General features: G+C 44.4%; 1 protein-coding gene across 3 annotated transcripts in view; it reads left to right on the top strand.

Annotated features, from left to right (window-relative positions):
• The window catches only part of fer1l6 (fer-1 like family member 6), a 142,673-nt gene that overhangs the window by 113,340 nt on the left and 9,902 nt on the right, over positions 1–19,431 (top strand). For all 3 annotated transcript variants that reach the window (XM_059645982.1, XM_059645984.1, XM_059645983.1), the window contains exons 36-39: positions 1,687–1,775; positions 2,965–3,063; positions 5,684–5,925; positions 15,523–15,686. In XM_059645982.1, the coding sequence (XP_059501965.1) occupies positions 1,687–1,775; positions 2,965–3,063; positions 5,684–5,925; positions 15,523–15,686 (594 nt within the window). The remainder of the gene's footprint in view (positions 1–1,686; positions 1,776–2,964; positions 3,064–5,683; positions 5,926–15,522; positions 15,687–19,431) is intronic.

Here is a 19,431-nt window from a genome sequence, read left to right as displayed (position 1 = left end):
TGAGATGTTAGATTGCTTTGTTTATAAATGGATTAGGGTCACTACTTTGGTAAGGGACAATTGAATGCTTTCTCGAGCTGCACAATTCTAAGCTACCTAATGACAACTGGTTGCTTTATATTGGACAGCTAGTGTGGTAAAATGTCCCAAATTACTCTATTGAGGCAGTATCAAACAGCTTTTGATGCTGAGCCACATGAGAAGATATTCTGCTCGGTCAAAGAAGTGGATTTTAAACTGTCATAAAGGAAGAGTGGGTGGTCAAGAGACAGGCCCCTCAGGTTGGAATTCCAGAATTTAAAACCTATTATTCAAAAGCATTCAAAAACTGAAGGAAATTGAAAATGTGCAAGAGGTCAGCATAGAACAAATGCAGAGGTTTGGACAAGGTATCACACTAGAGGAAGTTACAGAGATAGAAATGAGTGAGGCTGTGGAGATAAATTAGAATTTTAAATTGGAAACATTGTGGGATGATGCGGGAATGTGATATTAATTGATTACAACTTTCCTTTCAATGCTTTGCAAAACTTTCCTGTTGTGTGACTGCAGTTACAATGACAAAACTTAGTGTTCTTCAATTTCAAACATATTTAACCATCAAATGATCCAGATGATTCATTGGTGCTAGTCAAGAATATATTTTAAATAATTTTGGAAATAAATTTTATTCCAACAGTTTGTTGATAAAAATATGCAGTTCTTTGAGAAGTATATATTCATCCAAATATATAAATTAATCATGAATATATTAGTAGGCTCCTAGTGGCAATGAGTTCATCTGCTCGTACCCATGTTTGTCAGCTTATGGTTATAGCGTATTCCTGCTAGCTTGGCTTTGTGGACGAGTTCTTGTCTCCCCACAGAACCAAAATCACTACAAGTAGACAATCTTGCTGCTTGCCTGTTATTTGTGTCACATTATTTGCACAAAAATTGGCTGCTGCATTCGTCAACAAAATTGCATTAGCTGATATTCGAAAGCAACAAATTAGCTTTGTTGTGTTTTGAGCATTCCTGAGGACATAAAAAGGCAGCATCTGACTGCAAGATATAACACAGTGTGGAGCTGGAGGAGCACAGCAGGCCAGACAGCATCAGAGGAGCAGGAAAGCTGACATTTCGGGCCGGGACCCTTCTTCAGAAACTTCATCTGAGTACAAGGTTTTTTCTTTAATTTGAAAACTAGTTATAATCAAAACCTTTTCAGAACCTGATGCAATTCATCAACGGGACACGACTAGGGCTGCGTTAAAGTGCACATCTGTAGTGTGAAGGGTGTGGAATTCTAAAGGGTAGTCTGTTTATGCTTCTAGAATGGAGTGTTGACCATTTTGGAAACCTATCATTACTTTCTGTCCTCTGTGTTACTTTGAGACAATAAAGAAACTTTCAACTTTGATGGAGATGTCAAAAGACGTAGTGTTATTGGATCAGTTGCTCAGTATGGAAAGGAAAATAAGATGGAGGTACACACTGGAAGGACATTTCAATATCACATGTTCAGGTGTTCCCTACTTGCAAAAGCAATGTGTCCTTAACAATCTCTCATGAGGCCATTGTTTAATTCTGTATTTTCCAATCGTGTGTCCCTAATGTAATCATCTCTTTAACATCGTGTTGAATTTTATGGAAGCATGTGACTGGTTATTCAATTTCAAGCAACTGCTTCTGAAAATTCTTCAGGGCCGTATCCAGATGTGGGTGGACATGTTTCCAATGGACATGCCTCCTCCTGGGTCTGCTGTTGACATATCACCTCGTAAACCAAAAAGGTAAGAGCAAAATTCTAACTGAAAGGCAAATACCATGGTAGGGATTTGTAAGAGCAGTGTCCTGCCCCATGTCTGTAGTTTATTATTTAAAATTATATTAAGCTTTATCTTACAAGCCATTTACCCCATTAAATCATTTGATCTTACTGTGAAAGCTTCTGGCTGTTTTATTCCTCTCTTCAGAGCTCCCTGTGATGATTTCCTGTGACCTGAACTGATGGGGTATGGTACAGATTATCAAATTGACATCAAATCAAATTGTATGCAATTTTTTTTAAAAGCCCACTTTAAAACTAAACTTTCTAAAGTGTATTTCTGAAATTATCTGTGCCTTACCACAGCTACTCAGTGAGACCTAGACCAAGAGTGGAATTGAGAGCTTCAAGTTATTTCTTTTACCTTGTTATATTCTTCTTCTTAGGTCCTTTTCTAATGGATACTTTTGGCCTGATATTATTCACTCTGTTGAGTACATCTTCAAGGTTTTTGGGCCCAGATTTTGAGATCAATGGTCTCAATGGATCGATAAAGCTTCCTGGATAAACAGACCTGGAAGTGATCTCTCCACAAAGATTTGATAATAAAAAACACGATGGAAACTAGTCCAATTGAAAGGCTGGGAGCTCTGAAGTCTCATGGCCAACAGTTAGTTGGGAGCTGGGCTGAGGCAAGCAGGAAACCTCTTGGGTGCCTCAAAATGAACGTGCCCCCAGACTGGAATGCAAGCAAGTGATCATTTAGTGAACAGTAGATGCTAGGCCCTAAATAACAGTGGAGAAACCCCATGTGATCATCTGCGTCCTCGGGATAGCTTCCCCGTTCCTGCTTCATGCCCATGGGGAGCCTCTGATTCTGATCGTGACTCCGGCAAATCCTATTCCCAAATCCACCAGCCATGGGATGCGACAAACTGGCAGCAACCTCACAAGGCAGGAGCCACCCTGTTGTTGGCCAAAATGCGTTGGCCCCATAAAATGGCTCCCTTCTTGAAACAGGCAGCCACTCTTCCATATAACCCACAGCTGGGAAGCATGCCCATGACAGGACAACAGTGGCCGAACCACCCTGGTGGCTACGAGCACTGAGTCCATGTTGTCTAAGGAAATAAGCTCACTTCTAACTTAGCACATACATGAAGCATTTTGTCATGAATACACCTGGGATATTCTTTGATGGACTTTGATTGCAGGTATGAACTACGAATAATTATCTGGAATACAGAAGATGTTATCTTAGAAGATGAGAATTTTATTACTGGTCAAAAATCAAGCGACATCTACATCAAGGGGTAAGATCTGCATGTGGTTAACATTTACTTTTCTAAATTCAAGAAAAGTATTTTTATTAGAAGTTGGGATTAAAATGTAGTTAGAACTTTACCAAGATTTTTCAGAATAGGATGATATTTTACAGAAGAGGCTCTTCATCCACTCAGTCAATACCACCAAAAATGTACCAAATCTACATAATTAAACATAAAACTGGGCATTCCACAGAACACTTGACCAGAAACTCACTGAGAACCACAATCTGCTCCCTGGCAGACGGGAGTAAAGATGGATGTGATGATTTAACTGGGGCAAGAATCCAACAAACAGATATTCACTGTCAAAATAAACTTCAGCGATAGAGTTGTCCCACCTCAGATGGTGGTCGATCTTTGTGCTCAGCTGGTGAGAATATGCATCCATATACATCTCATTAATTACACAACTTGCTGCAATTAACTTTACCTTCCAAATTAACCTCTGCTCAACTGAGATATTTAATGCTTCAGTAAGTGCATACTTGTAAAGTTTGTCTTTGACCTACAGTCTGATTAAGTTCTTCTACCTTTTCTTCCTCCAGCAAAACCTTACAAATGTTTTTTAACTTAACTTTTGCTATAATCTCCTCAACTGTAGTGGGTATGCTCAAGGCAGCGTGAGTCCCTATGCCATTTAAGAGCCCAACCCCACGTTTTAGGGCTGGACCTACTTACACACGCAGTGGCTGGAAAACAGGCAGGCTACAATTTGGCAGAATATAAATAGGTCCATAGGTCAATTTCGCCAAGAACCAGAGGTAATATAAGATATAATGGGAACTGCAGATGCTGGAGAATCCAAGATAACAAAATGTGGAGCTGGATGAACACAGCAGACCCAGCAGCATCTCAGGAGCTCAAAAGCTGATGTTTCGGGCCTAGACCCTTCATCAGAGAGGGGGATGTGGAGAGGGTTCTGGAATAAATAGGGAGAGAGGGGGAGGCGGACCAAAGATGGAGAGAAAAGAAGATAGGTGGAGAGGAGAGTATAGGTGGGGAGGTAGGGAGGGGTTAGGTCAGTCCAGGGAAGACGGACAGGTCGAGGAGGTGGGATGAGGTTAGTAGGTAGGAAATGGAGGTGCGGCTTGAGGTGGGAGGAAGGGATGGGTGAGAGGAAGAACAGGTTAGGGAGGCAGAGACAGGCTGGGCTGGTTTTGGGCTGCAGTGGGTGGAGGGGACGAACTGGGCTGGTTTTGGGATGCGGTGGGGGAAGGGGAGATTTTGAAGCTGGTGAAGTCCACGTTGATACCATTGGGCTGCAGGGTTCCCAAGCGGAATATGAGTTGCTGTTCTTGCAACCTTCGGGTGGCATCCTTGTGGCACTGCAGGAGGCCCATGATGGACATGTCATCTAAAGAATGGGAGGGGGAGTTGAAATGGTTTGCGACTAGGAGGTGCAGTTGTTTGTTGCGAACCGAGCGGAGGTGTTCTGCAAAGTGGTCCCCAAGCCTCCGCTTGGTTTCCCCAATGTAGAGGAAACCACACCGGGTACAATGGATGCAGTATACCACGTTGGCAGATGTGCAGGTGAACATCTGCTTCATATGGAAAGTCATCTTTCGACCTGGGATGAGGGTGAGGGAGGAGGTGTGGGGGCAAGTGTAGCACTTCCTGCAGTTGCAGGGGAAGGTGCCGGGTGTGGTGGGGTTGGAGGGGAGTGTGGAGCGAACAAGGGAGTCACACAGAGAGTGGTCTCTCCGGAAAGCAGACAGGGGTGGGGATGGAAAAATGTCTTGGGTGGTGGGGTCGGATTGTAGATGGCGGAAGTGTTGGAGGATGATGCATTGTATCCGGAGGTTGGTGGGGTGGTATGTGAGAACGAGGGGGATCCTCTTAGGGCGGTTGTGGCGGGGGCGGGGTGTGAGGGATGTGTTGCGGGAAATGCGGGAGACGCGGTCAAGGGTGTTCTCGATCACTGCGGGGGGATAGTTGCGGTCCTTGAAGAACTTGGACATCTGGGATGTACGGGTTTGATTGCATTGTGTGGGGATAGATTCTCAAAACATGCAAGTAAAACAACAAAGAAATAATGAATATATTTAAGTAATAACTGAAACTTATTTTTGAGTTTCTCATTGCTGATTTCCATGTTGCGTGTACAGCTCAGTTTTGATTAAAATGAACAATAGGTTGTCATTTATGTTGTTTCTCACTGGCAGGTTGCAGGGAACTTTCTTGGAATAACAAAAGAAGCTACTGCCTGAACCAAAGTACTTTTGGCTGCAGGGCATTAAGTCCTGGGGTAAAGGGGGCAGCAGCCCGGATGTTTGCTCAAACAAGGCATTGGGCCATTTTCAAGTCACTGAGCCATCCCATTTAAACCAATAGACCTAAGGTAAAGTCTAACCCCATGACTTTCCAAAGTGCTGGGTATTACTGACTGTGGACCCTTCAATGTGCTCCAGCACACAATTCCAGATTAGCCTTCTTTATGCCTTTTGCAAATTATCACACACTCAAAATGATACAAATTTATTCATGAAAATGTTAAAAATTGGTAATGCAACAGATTCTTCTCTTGACATAGACTCATTTTTCCTCCAGTGGTGTAAATCTGAGGTACAACATATTTTTTAACATTTCAACTATTTTGTTTCTTTAGCTGGCTAAAGGGAAAAGAAGATGATAAGAAGGAAACAGATGTGCATTACAACTCCTTGACTGGGGAGGGAAACTTCAATTGGCGTTTTATCTTTCCCTTCAACTACATACCTGCGGAGAAACAGATGGTTATAAGCAAAAGGGAGTCAATTTTTTCTCTGGATAAGACAGAACATAAAGTCCCTGCAATCCTAGTACTTCAAGTCTGGGATTTTGAACGGCTTTCTTCTGACGACTTCTTAGGTAAGCCAGAAACTTGGAATGCTTCAATTTCTCTTGCGAAGGGTACAAGAAAATACTTGGAAGGAAACTATTGAAATATTGTCTTTTCAAATGACAAATCCTGGTTTCAAATCTAATACAGAGGAGGTAAACAGACATGAGAGAAAAAAGGGTTTGCACTTTGCACATTTGAGAACTTGGGAGCATTTCTTAGCTTGGTGAGACTTCCAATAGCTAAAAAGATTCAGACTCAATGGTCATCGCTTCTATTAATTTCACAGTCATTTTAAGCCTGTATTAGAAATCTACCTGGATTGACAGCTGATACTTGTTATTTGGGCCCCAACCACCTGTAACTATGCCATTTTAAACACTGTAGAAGGCTTAATTGGTTCAGGATGAGCTTCTTTCTGGTCATTATCAGACTGTTGAATGGAATCCAGCCTCAAATAATGTATCCTGCAATGTAACCTATATGCTTCCAAGTCTTTTTGATCTGTACATCCTTTGCTTGCTGTGATCTACCTGTGCCACTCATAAACAAAGATTTTCACTGTATTTAGGTACACGAGACAATCAATCAAAATCAATCAATTGTTTTAAAGTGTTAATTCCTAATCACATCCAAGTGCATTTTGGCTAGCACCAACTATGAGAAGTGGAGTACAGAAAACCCCACTGGGGCAAAGTATGAAATTAAATTTGTGTACGGTCCTGAAAAGTTGACTATCTGCTGTCATTTTGTTATCCAATGCAATTGGCCTAACAAATGCCTTTTGGGAGCTTTCAAAACTTTAGCTTGTTCGGCCTTCTCATCACATGATCTGTTACTTAATGCCTCCAGGTCAACTAGGATTAGACAGTTAAAACCTGCTTTACTACTAACATCCAGCGAAAAAATTAGATCAGATTAGATTCCCTACAGTGTGGAAACAGGCCCTTCGGCCCAACAAGTCCACACCGTCCCTTGAAGCATTCCACCCAGACTCATCCCCCATAACGCACACACCTCTGAACACTACGGGCAATTTAGCATGGCTGATCCACCTAACCTGCACATCTTTGGACTGTGGGAGGAAACCGGAGCGCCAGGAGGAAACCCATGCAGACACGGGGAGAATGTGCAAACTCCACATAGACAGTCACCCGAGGCGGGAATTGAACCCGGGTCTCTGGTGCTGTGAGGCTGCAGTGCTAACCACTGAGCCACCATGCCGCCCTAAGTTTATTTCTCAAAAAATTATTACATCAGTTTTTGGGGAGTTTAAATTTTAAGTAAACTTTGCCAACAATGTCAGGATTTTTAGGGCTAGCATTATGTGACTTAAACAACAAGTTGTACGGTTGACTTACAAGTTGTAGGTATGACCTACTTTGCTTACAACTTCAATGCATGTCTAATTTTTGCATGGATTATACCCTCCCCATCACAACAATTCTGATGGGACCCTCAGAAAATGCTGGGATGCAGTATTGAGCTGATACTGAAGCTCAAATAAATGCGGAATTTTATGGAGCCTCCAATGTGGTATGCAATGTTACTCAATTCTGCAGGAAATGAGATATTATTTCCTGATGGTGAGTTGAGATGCAGCTATAAAGTCAGCAAGGTGTCAAAAATTAAGCTGGCCTTTCATATGTTCAAATTCACAGTGCATTTGCATTCCATGAATACTCAATGTGAAATAGTTTTCAATGAAGTTTGATGATAAAGTCAGTGGCACACAAGAATCTCATGGTACTATATTTATGATTGTCTAAAGGTGGCCTTCACCAGTTGGTTTTCTGCAGCTATGTGTAAGATTAGCAGTTTTCCTTATTAAACTTTGACAGCTCAAGGGAGGGGAGCAAGAAGATGATCTCCCGCATGGAGGTTCAAGACAGGCCAGGATGATTCAGTAAGAAGGGGGTTGTGAAGTGAGATCAGGCCATGGAGGATTGGAATGAGGTGCTGGGAGAGTACAGAAACTAGAGTCAGGACCACAGAGGAGTGAAGTGGGAAAGACCTGGCATCCCTGTGTGTTATTGGCAACAGTCAGTCAAGGTAAGAAAATGAAGAGCCTGAAGGGCAGGGTCTGTACTTTTCCAAATGTGGTTCCATCTCAGGGTGTTGGCTGCCAGAGTCCTTACAGATTTTAAATTCATATAACAACATTTTAATTATCCTTGTTGAGACTGATTTTGAACAATATATGGAGGGAAGCTAGCTGTGCCAGCAAGTTCAGTCAGGTCCCACAGACAGGGGAGTTCAACATTGACACTAATAAGAAAATTCAGTAACGAATGAATGCCACATTATTTCTTCCACAAGAAGGGTAATGTCCCTAAATCTCATGTAATCATCTGTGCATGCCAACCATGAAGTATTCTAGTACATAAAGCTCTCTAAATAAACTAGCATAAATAATAAAGATATACAGTTGAAAATGTGAAATCAAAACCATGTGAAATATTTACAGGCGAGATTCCATTTAAAAAAATGCCTTTGAGTTCTAAAATCTAAAACAGATGATGATGGAATTGGGAAAGGAAGTTGTGCTCGTGAGGCAGAGTCTCCATCAATGGCTCTTTAATAGGGCATCTGTGGATGTAACACTTTCAGTTGACAACTGGTTTCACCAATGAAAAGCTTCCCAACCTGGGAATTGAATGTATTTTGTATGCAAATTGCGACCACTTCCATTTTTTAAATTCTAATGGCAAAAGAAAACCGATTTGACATACAGCTCCATTCCAGATATCAGGAATGACACGGTGTTGATAAAACCCACTCCATCATTTTCCAGAGATAATGGGAACTGCAGATGCTGGAGAATCCAAGATAACAAAGTGTGAAGCTGGATGAACACAGCAGGCTAAGCAGCATCTCAGGAGCACAAAAGCTGACGTTTCAGACCTAGACCCTTCATCAGAGAGGGGGATGGGGAGAGGGTTCTGGAATAAATAGGGAGAGAGGGGGAGGCAGACTGAAGATGGATATAGGAGAAGATAGGTGGAGAGGTGCGGCGGAAAAACTGCTCGATGTCCAGACGTGACTGGTCTTGATGTTCTGGATGTAGATATGGTCATGGTTGGGGCCAAATTGGGAAGGCTTGAATGTAGACTGTAGTCCATTGGGGATGATCTGGTTCCGTAGGCAGGTGCTGAGGAAGGTGATTTCCATCATTACCCAAAATGGATGTGGATGCTTTGGAGTGGGTACAGGAAAGGTTTACCAGGATACTACCTGGTATGGGGAATTTTAGCTATGAAGAAAGGTTGGATAGGCTGGGGTTGTTTTCACTGGAGCACAGGCGGTTAAGGGGTGACCTAATTTAAGATTATGAATGGTATGGATAGAGTGAAGAGTTTGAAGCTTTTTCACACGGCGGGGGAGTCAATTACCAGGGGATGCAGGGTCAAGGTGCAAGGGCGGCGATGGGGGGGTGCAGTTTAAAAGAGATGTGCGAGGGATGTTTTTCACATAAAGGGCGGTGAGTGCCTGGAATATGTTGCCACAAGAAGTAGTAGGAGAAGACACAATAGCAACATTCGAAAGGCACCTGGATGAATAAATGAATAGGAAGAGAATAGAGAAATTTGGATCCTATAGCTGAAGACAGTTTTAGTATGGAAGGACAAAATGTGTTGGCACAGGCTTGGAAAGCCGAAAGGCCTGATCCTGTGCTGCATTGTTCTTTCTTTGTCCACTCCTCCTAGGCCAACTTCTCCTATAACAATAGCATGATAGCATGGTGCCTCAGTGGTTAGCAGTGCTGCCTCACCGTGCCAGGTTGATTCCATCCTCGGGCGACTGTTTGTAACAAGTTTGCACATTCTACCTGTGTTTGCTTGGGTTTCCTTCAGATGTTCCGGTTGCCTCTCACCATTCAAAGATTTGCAGGTTGGGTGGATTGGCTATACTAAATTGCCATAGTAACCAAGGATGTGCTGGCTGGGTGGATTAGCCATGTGAAATGCTGGGTTGCAGGAATGTGGTTGGGGGGCTGGGTCTGGATGGAATGTTCTTCAGAAGCATAGTATGGCTGAATGGCCTTACAGTGAGGATTCAATGAAGAAGCGGGTAAAGTTGCCATTGAGAAGACTGGCAATGAGGTTAAACTGGAGGGCACCTGAGCCTAGGTGCAAGGTTGAGAAGGTGGGATCTTCATGGTGACCGCAGCCTGTGCAGGAATTGTGCCTATGATGTCAATGTCAGTCTACATTGCAACCCAGCCATTCAACCAACTGAGCTAACTGACCCCCTTATGAAGGAGCATGCATCACATTATAGCTAAATAATCACAGCAATATTTATTAAGAGGCGATTCAGCCTACTTGGCCTGAAGGCTATCCCAGTAGTACCTTTCTTTTTCCCTGTTTCTTCACCAGCCCTCCAAAGATTTCCTCTTCAAGGATTCATCCAATTCCTTTATCTAATATGCTTCTACCACCCTTTTTAGCTAGTCCATTCCAGATCATAACAACAATTTTTTCCTCCTCTTGTATGACTTCTGGTTATGTGGAATTATTCGGCAGAATTTGATGTAGGGGATCACACATTGACTGGGCAGCTAGCGAACGAGCATCACAGTGCCTCATTTCAGGAGAGTCTGCCACATTGATTGCCGATAAGGCAAATAACTGGGTAACATTGGACCTTCCCAAGGATTGAGGAAGTCCTGCCCACTGAGAGCTGCCAGTTAATTAGACATTACCCTGACCCTATTGCAGCACGTCTTTGTTGCTCAGCAGCAACGCCAGGACAGTGACAGCGCTATATTTGCCCGAGGCCCAAGAATGTTGAGGGACTGAGAGACAGGAGGGGAGGCTTGTACTGGAAAAACACAAGGGAATTCATAGAGGCATATTGGCAACAGGGCCAGGTATGACTGCCAGCAGTTGCCCCCTCCCTCTTCCACATCCTGATATTGTCTCTCACAAGAAGGCACTGAGAGCTTTTGAATGAGACCCACTCACCCCTAGCTCTGGGAACCGCCTCCAAAGAACCATGATAGAATTTGTCTTTCAGACCTCCCTTACAGCACTTGCCACTGCTTGAGTATTAGAGAGCCAGCAGGGTGAGATCTGTAAGTGGGTATTATCCATTTCTGTCTGATTAAATACTCTCTTGCCATAGCAGAGAACATTCTGCACACAATGAGGGCCTATTTTAGTGGGCAGAAGCTAAATGGGTGGTGAACAAATGGAAGATGCCTCTCTGAAAGTCAAGTCTTATGCTCACAGTTTTAGTCCCAATTGCAGGTCACTAAAATGTGAACTTGCCTCGATGCTAAAACAGATACACCCATAGGTTTTGTCTGCAAATGTTGATTGGACATAATTTTTTTGGAAAATGGAATGTGGATCCACTCCTCCACTTCCAATAAAGAACATAAGAACTGTGAGCAGATTTAAACTATTCAGCTCCTTGAGCCTACTTTACTATTTGATATGAACATTGCAGATCTCATCTCGGCGTCCACTCTACTTTCCTGCCTGCTCCCCATTACCCTTCAACCCCTTACTAATTAAAAATCTGTCTATCTCTTCCATAAATTTACTCAATGTCCCAGCATCCACCACACTCTGGGGTACTGACTTCCACAGATTCACCATCCTTTGAGAGAAGTAATTTCTCCTCATCTTGGTCTTAAATCTACCATCCCTTATCCTGACCTGTGGCACGTGGTGGATGACCCACTCAGGTAGGTTCCACAGGTTGAATAAGAGCCCAAGTCATTGTTGAGCAGCAGCTCAGTCTGGCCTTACATCCTCCTCCCATTTTTTCTGCACATAAAGGGGGCACACTAGCAAAATGTTGATGTCCATCGACACCCTTTCTCCTGGTGACTCTCCTAAGCCACTCAATGAAATAGGATGACAGAGCGCTCACTATTTTTTTCGATGCAGGATTCAAAATATTTCCAGACAAAACGAAATTCCCAGACATGGTTGGCATGGTGGCTAGCACTACTCCTTGCAGCATCAGGGAATTGGATATGATTCCAGCCTTAGGTGGCTGTCTGTGTGGAGTTTGCATATTCTCCCTGTGACAGCGTGGGTTCTGCTGAGTGCTCAAATTAAGTATATTAGCCATATTAAATGTGGATCTATGGGGATAAGATGGGGTCCTGGGTCTGAGTGGGATGCTCAGGGTGCTTGGAGGATTGATGCAGACTCGATGGGTCAAATGGTCTCTTTCTACACTGTGGGCAGTCTAGGAAAAAGTTATTCGAATGTTGGTGAAGTCTTGGCAAATGTTCCAGTATTTCTCCTGGTAGTTGATTTCATCAAATCTTCAGAAACAAGTGAATGCTAAACCCCAATATAGCTTTAAGTGCTTCTCAAAATCAATGTGCCCTTTACTCCTAGCCAGCTGGGCAACACTAACACTCTTAATTGGTGCTATTCACCAAAATGCCATGTGTCCTTCTTAATAAGTGTTATCAGGAAAGTTAAGTGGCTATCAACAATTCTCTGGGAAAACATTCCTTGTGCAAGTTTCAGTACCTTTACCAAAACTATGTCTTGTGCTTAACACATTACTGCTTAAATGCCCATCTTGCTCATTGGAGGCTGTTCAGCTCAACTAGTCACTGCCTGTCAATATAGCCCAGAAGAATTTCCTGCCTCACACCTTTGTCTCCACTTTTAAGCATATTCTTTTCCCATTCATTTACTTACACTGTCTCCTCTTTGTGCTCTGCTGGGACACCCTCTTAACATTTAGTTATATTTTGCTCCTGTTAAAGTGAATAAATAAAGTTCGCAACAGTGATAGTGATTCATTCTTCTGCCCTGTTTAGTTCTGATCAGCACAGGCATTTTTAAAACATGTGGGGAGTAATTGTATTTTTCATGTTTGTTAGTGATATCCATCTAGAATAAGCATCCCTTTCCGAGGATTCCAAATCTAAATGTAGCCACAGATTCATTGATTATATTGTGCTGTTTCTCTTGACTTTGGATGTAGCTTTTCTGGCCATGGGGAATATTGTGATGCCTGATAACTGTTGGGGAACAAATGGACTTAACATGTAGAGGCGATTAATAGAAAGAAAGGATACAATATTGATTACATAACATTGTCCAGAACATAAAAGGTTTGATCCAATGTAGGCAACACCACATGTGCAAGATAATAAAATGTGAGGCTGGATGAACACAGCAGGCCAAGCAGCATCTCCGGAGCACAAAAGCTGACGTTTCGGGCCTAGACCCTTCATCAGAGAGGGGGATGGGGTGAGGGTTCTGGAATAAATAGGGAGAGAGGGGGAGGCGGACCGAAGATGGAGAGAAATGAAGATAGGTGGAGAGAGGAGAGGTGGGGAGGTAGGGAGGGGATAGGTCAGTCCAGGGAAGACGGACAGGTCAAGGAGGTGGGATGAGGTTAGTAGGTAGATGGGGGTGCGGCTTGGGGTGGGAGGAAGGGATGGGTGAGAGGAAGAACCGGTTAGGGAGGCAGAGACAGGTTGGACTGGTTTTGGGATGCAGTGGGTGGAGGGGAAGAGCTGGGCTGGTTGTGTGGTGCAGTGGGGGGAGGGGACGAACTGGGCTGGTTTAGGGATGCGGTGGGGGAAGGGGAGATTTTGAAACTGGTGAAGTCCACATTGATACCATATGGCTGCAGGGTTCCCAGGCGGAATATGAGTTGCTGTTCCTGCAACCTTCGGGTGGCATCATTGTGGCACTGCAGAAGGCCCATGATGGACATGTCATCTAAAGAATGGGAGGGGGAGTGGAAATGGTTTGCGACTGGGAGGTGCAGTTGTTTGTTGCGGACTGAGCGGAGGTGTTCTGCAAAGCGGTCCCCAAGCCTCCGCTTGGTTTCCCCAATGTAGAGGAAGCCACACCGGGCACAGTGGATGCAGTATACCACATTGGCAGATGTGCAGGTGAACCTCTGCTTAATGTGGAATGTCATCTTGGGGCCTGGGATAGGGGTGAGGGAGGAGGTGTGGGGGCAAGTGTAACATTTCCTGCGGTTGCAGGGGAAGGTGCCGGGTGTGGTGGGGTTGGAGGGCAGTGTGGAGCGAACAAGGGAGTCACGGAGAGAGTCGTCTCTCCGGAAAGCAGACAAGGGTGGGGATGGAAAAATGTCTTGGGTGGTGGGGTCGGATTGTAGATGGCAGAAGTGTTGGAGGATGATGCGTTGTATCCGGAGGTTGGTGGGGTGGCTTGTGAGAACGAGGGGGATCCTCTTTGGGCGGTTGTGGCGGGGGCCGGGGCGGGGTGTGAGGGATGTGTTGCGGGAAATGCGGGAAACGTGGTCAAGGGCATTCTCAACCACTGTGGGGGGGAAAGTTGCGGTCTTTGAAGAACTTGGACATCTGGAATGTGTGGGAGTGGACATTCCACTCCCGCACATCCCAGATGTCCAAGTTCTTCAAGGACCGCAACTTTCCCCCCACAGTGATCGAGAACGCCCTTGGCCGCATCTCCCGCATTTCCTGCAACACATCCCTCACACCCCGCCCCCGCCACAACCGCCAAAAGAGGATCCCCCTCGTTCTCACACACCACCCCACCAACCTCCGGATACAACGCATCATCCTCCGACACTTCCGCCATCTACAATCTGATCCCACACCCAAGACATTTTTCCATCCCCACCCCTGTCTGCTTTCCGGAGAGACCACTCTCTCCGTGACTCCTTTGTTCGCTCCACACTGCCCTCCAACCCCACCACACCCGGCACCTTCCCCTGCAACCGCAGGAAATGTTACACTTGCCCCCACACCTCCTCCCTCACCCCTATCCCAGGCCCCAAGATGACATTCCACATTAAGCAGAGGTTCACCTGCACATCTGCCAATGTGGTATACTGCATCCACTGTACCCGGTGTGGCTTCCTCTACATTGGGGAAACCAAGCGGAGGCTTGGGGACCGCTTTGCAGAACACCTCCGCTCAGTCCGCAACAAACAACTGCACCTCCCAGTTGCAAACCATTTCCACTCCCCCTCCCATTCTTTAGATGACATGTCCATCATGGGCCTCCTGCAGTGCCACAATGATGCCAAACGAAGGTTGCAGGAACAGCAACTCATATTCCGCCTGGGGACCCTGCAGCCTAATGGTATCAATGTGGACTTCACCAGTTTCAAAATCTCCCCTTCCCCCACCGCATCCCTAAACCAGCCCAGTTCGTCCCCTCCCCCCACTGCACCACACAACCAGCCCAGCTCTTCCCCTCCACCCACTGCATCCCAAAACCAGTCCAACCTGTCTCTGCCTCCCTAACCTGTTCTTCCTCTCACCCATCCCTTCCTCCCACCCCAAGCCGCACCCCCATCTACCTACTAACCTCATCCCACCTCCTTGACCTGTCCGTCTTCCCTGGACTGACTTATCCCCTCCCCACCTCCCCACCTATACTCTCTCCACCTATCTTCTTTTCTCTCCGTCTTCGGTCTGCGTCCCCCTCTCTCCCTATTTATTCCAGAACCCTCACCCCATCCCCCTCTCTGATGAAGGGTCTAGGCCCGAAACGTCAGCTTTTGTGCTCCTGAGATGCTGCTTGGCCTGCTGTGTTCATCCAGCCTCGCATTTTATTATCTTGGATTCTGCAGCATCTGCAGTTCCCATTATCTCTAATACCACATGTGCATTTTCTTTTTCTAACACCTTTTTGTAGGATCAGTTGAACTTGATCTGAATGGATTTCCTCGCGGTGCCAAGTCGGCTAAGAAATGTGGCTTGGATATGATCGAAGAGAATTCTAGGGTTAAGCTCATCTCAATATTTCAGCAGAAGCGACTGCGAGGTTGGTGGCCTTTGGAAAAGTCTGGTGAACTCACTGTAAGTACAGTACTTCCTATCTGTAATAAATAACACCGAAGTAAACTTCAACCACAGTGGGGGAAGAAATGGAGTCAGTAACATTCCTTTTCTCTTTTCAACTTTGATTTATCCAGTGCAAGTCTTGTGTCAGGTCCAAGTGAAATGAGTCGGGCAGTTTGTTTCTTGGAGGTACATGCAACAGGGCTCGGAATTTGTCTTTAAACTGGACAAATGTTCCATGTTGTTCAGAGAGATGGCTAGATTTACTAGTGTTGGCAATTTGAGGGCAAAACAGGAGCAATAAGATCAGTCTTGCTACATGCACGCATAAAACACCTGCAAAACACCCAACCAGAAATTTATATGGGGTCTGTTTTGGGCATTCGGGTCAATCAATTAAACAAGTGATGAGTGCCTTCTGTAGACTAGTGAAGGGTCTGTTGGTGTTTCAGGATTTCCCCTGTTAACGTTGGTCTGACATTCATAATCAGCGGCTGTTGGCCCTGCTTTGTTCAGAATATCTGAATGTATATGCAGCCTTGTAGCTGCAATTGGAAAAGTGTATTCACTTATTATGTTTAAGTGTTTTGCTTCTTTCAAATCCACTACGCTTGGCTGTGCTAACACATCTCATCCCTCATGCTACAGGGCAGCCTCAACTTTCTGAGTACTTCTACACAACGCCACCCTCCTCCCCTCACCACACCTATCCCCACCACTACCTGTCCATAAACAGGCTGCTCCCAATCATCCCACTACCTCGACAGACAGACAGCCTGAAGTTTCAGCGTACAGCTGAGTGAATGACTTAAGTAGTTCAAGTGACAAGTAGCAGCAATTCATCCCAATAATTGGCCACAATCCACAAGCCTCTATCCATCGGGAACAGGGACTATTCCCTGTGCAAAATCTGGTATTTGGAATTTGACCCAAGCAAATTTCTGCACCAGAGATAATGGGAACTGCAGATGCTGGAGATTCCAAGATAATAAAATGTGAGGCTGGATGAACACAGCAGGCCAAGCAGCATCTCAGGAGCACAAAAGCTGACGTTTCGGGCCTAGACCCTTCATCAGAGAGGGGGATGGGGGGAGGGAACTGGAATAAATAGGGAGAGAGGGGGAGGCGGACCGAAGATGGAGAGTAAAGAAGATAGGTGGAGAGGGTGTAGGTGGGGAGGTAGGGAGGGGATAGGTCAGTCCAGGGAAGACGGACAGGTCAAGGAGGTGGGATGAGGTTAGTAGGTAGCTGGGGGTGCGGCTTGGGGTGGGAGGAAGGGATGGGTGAGAGGAAGAACCGGTTAGGGAGGCAGAGACAGGTTGGACTGGTTTTGGGATGCAGTGGGTGGGGGGGAAGAGCTGGGCTGGTTGTGTGGTGCAGTGGGGGGAGGGGATGAACTGGGCTGGTTTAGGGATGCAGTGGGGGAAGGGGAGATTTTGAAACTGGTGAAGTCCACATTGATACCATATGGCTGCAGGGTTCCCAGGCGGAATATGAGTTCTGCACCAGTATTCTTTGTTCCAGCACTGCTACATTTTTTCAGTCACCGAAGGAGGCAGAAGAAATCAATCTAGTTGATGTCTGTTCCCTCTATTGGCTTAATAATATTGAGGCTAATTGCTTCACGCCATGGTACTGGCTGACCAGTTAACTCTCAGACCACGGATTAAAGTTAGGCTCTTCTCGCTCAGTGTAGCCTCTCTTCTTAATCCTTTGTGTACTTTTAGGGTTGGATTTTTGCAGAGTCAGTCCCATTGCTAGGGGCCTTTAAAATAGTCAGGGAGACCTGGGATAATAAGTCCCACCCAATTTTACAACAAATCCCATGTTATCATGGATAGGTAAAGAAGCAAGTATATGAATCAAGATGGCAAGAAACCCAAGAACAACTATTCTATTTGAAATTATGGCTGAGTTCAAACTAACTCCATTTTTGTTCTGCCAAGTTTGGAATCACAAACATATAAATACTCATGAAAGATGGATAAAGCATGTTTCAGTGTTATTAGTGGAGTCTAATTAGTGGAGGTTAGAAAAAATTAATATGATTCTGTTCCTGAAATTTAATTTGAGTCCATTGTTGAACTTTCGCAATTGTTGTTAATACAGCACCACCAAATATCATGAGCTGTTATGGCGTACAGGACGGCATGGGGGCGGGGGAAATGTTAGCCTGGAGGCCATGTGGGGATATGGGGAAAATGGAGGTGGGTCGACGGCATGAGTTGCCATTGGAGGGGATATGATTAGTGTGAAGGGGAAAAGGAACTGATGAGAATGAGAGAAGTGGGTGAGAGGGTGCAGCTATTAAGGCAAGTTTCCCTATTAGCCCACCTCCACCATGGGCCCCCATATGGCTACCCCTCATCTATTTCAAGGATTGGCAGACCCTCGCTCCATCCTGTGCCTGTCTGTCAGAGCAAAAACTGCATGTGATGGAGCCTTTCATATGAAGGCAGGTCTGTTGAGCTGATTTGAACTATGCTCCTTGGGAGCGAAAGGATGGCCCCCAAGTCCTTATAAGCGCACACTCTGTACTGTGACAAATTAATATCTGCCAAAAATAACACAGCATAGGATTAATTCAGTTAGAATAAAACTGTTGTTTGTGCATTTTTTAACAGGTAAGCTCATTTGCTTGACATTTATGATGATTATTACCCGCCCACATAATTGTATCATCCCTCTCAGTATTTATATTTTGACAAAAGACTTTGTGTTCTGTAAAACAGCACCATAGTCCTGCTTAACATTATAACATGACTTTTTTTTAGCTCAAGATATCTTTTTCAAAGGAATTTTGCAGAATTTCAAATAGATGACTCCAAAAACATCTCAGAAACAATTTGCAAAACTCTTCTGATATTTTAAAATTTTCTGTCTTGATCATTGAATTTTTTACCCAAGGGAAAGATTGAGGCAACCAGTGATGAATAGGGAATGATATGAAAAAACACAATCCTAAAAAAGTTGTACATTTATTTCTTCTGAGTAAACATACCAACCATATCTGATCCCAGAGTGAGACCATAAAAAATTAATTTGTTTATATCCATAAAAAACAAATTGTAACAGTTTGTTGTTACAAATGTCAGCAATAACCTCAGTGAGGTGGCACTATGTCCTCACTTTAAAATTCCTCATTTTGTTGGAACACTGTAATTGGTTTTTGGAGCTTCTTCTGATTGACTTCTGAGCACTTTCAGAACAAACAGGTGTGTTTACCATATATCCCCTTCCAGTAGGTTTCTGTTGTTGGATATTTTTCTCTTAAGCCATTCTGCACTTTTTCTCCAGCCTTGTTTTTTTTTGAAACACTACTTGAACTTGCAGTACCTTTTCACTGTGACTAAGCCATGCACACACACCTTCTGTGATTCTGGACTTGCGTTGCCAGGCAACATCATTTTTCTCTTCCAACCCTTTTCTCCCAGAACACTGAACTATTCACCTCAAGTTCTGTGCCAAGGCTTCAAAGCCTCATTAAAAATATCTGTACCAATAAGTCTCAACACCACTCAGAACAAAACTAAAATCTTTCCTTCCCTCCTTAACACATATTTTAGAATCAAACTTGAAGCTGTACATAATTTCTCAGCTTTAGAACCCAAGCTCTCAAATGATAAGAATATATTAAATCAATATAAAATCATACTGTGGAAAATAACATGACCATAAATGGCAACAACATGGTGCTATTACTCATTTAGAAAGGGCCTATGTAGCTAAGGGGATGGGCTCCCGAACAACTGTACTACCAGTG

The sequence above is a fragment of the Stegostoma tigrinum genome, chromosome 5 (assembly GCF_030684315.1).
Source record: "Stegostoma tigrinum isolate sSteTig4 chromosome 5, sSteTig4.hap1, whole genome shotgun sequence".
Classification (NCBI taxonomy): domain Eukaryota; kingdom Metazoa; phylum Chordata; class Chondrichthyes; order Orectolobiformes; family Stegostomatidae; genus Stegostoma; species Stegostoma tigrinum.
The sequence above is the reverse complement of the archived record's forward strand: the minus strand, read 5'-3'. Positions and strand labels throughout refer to the sequence as shown.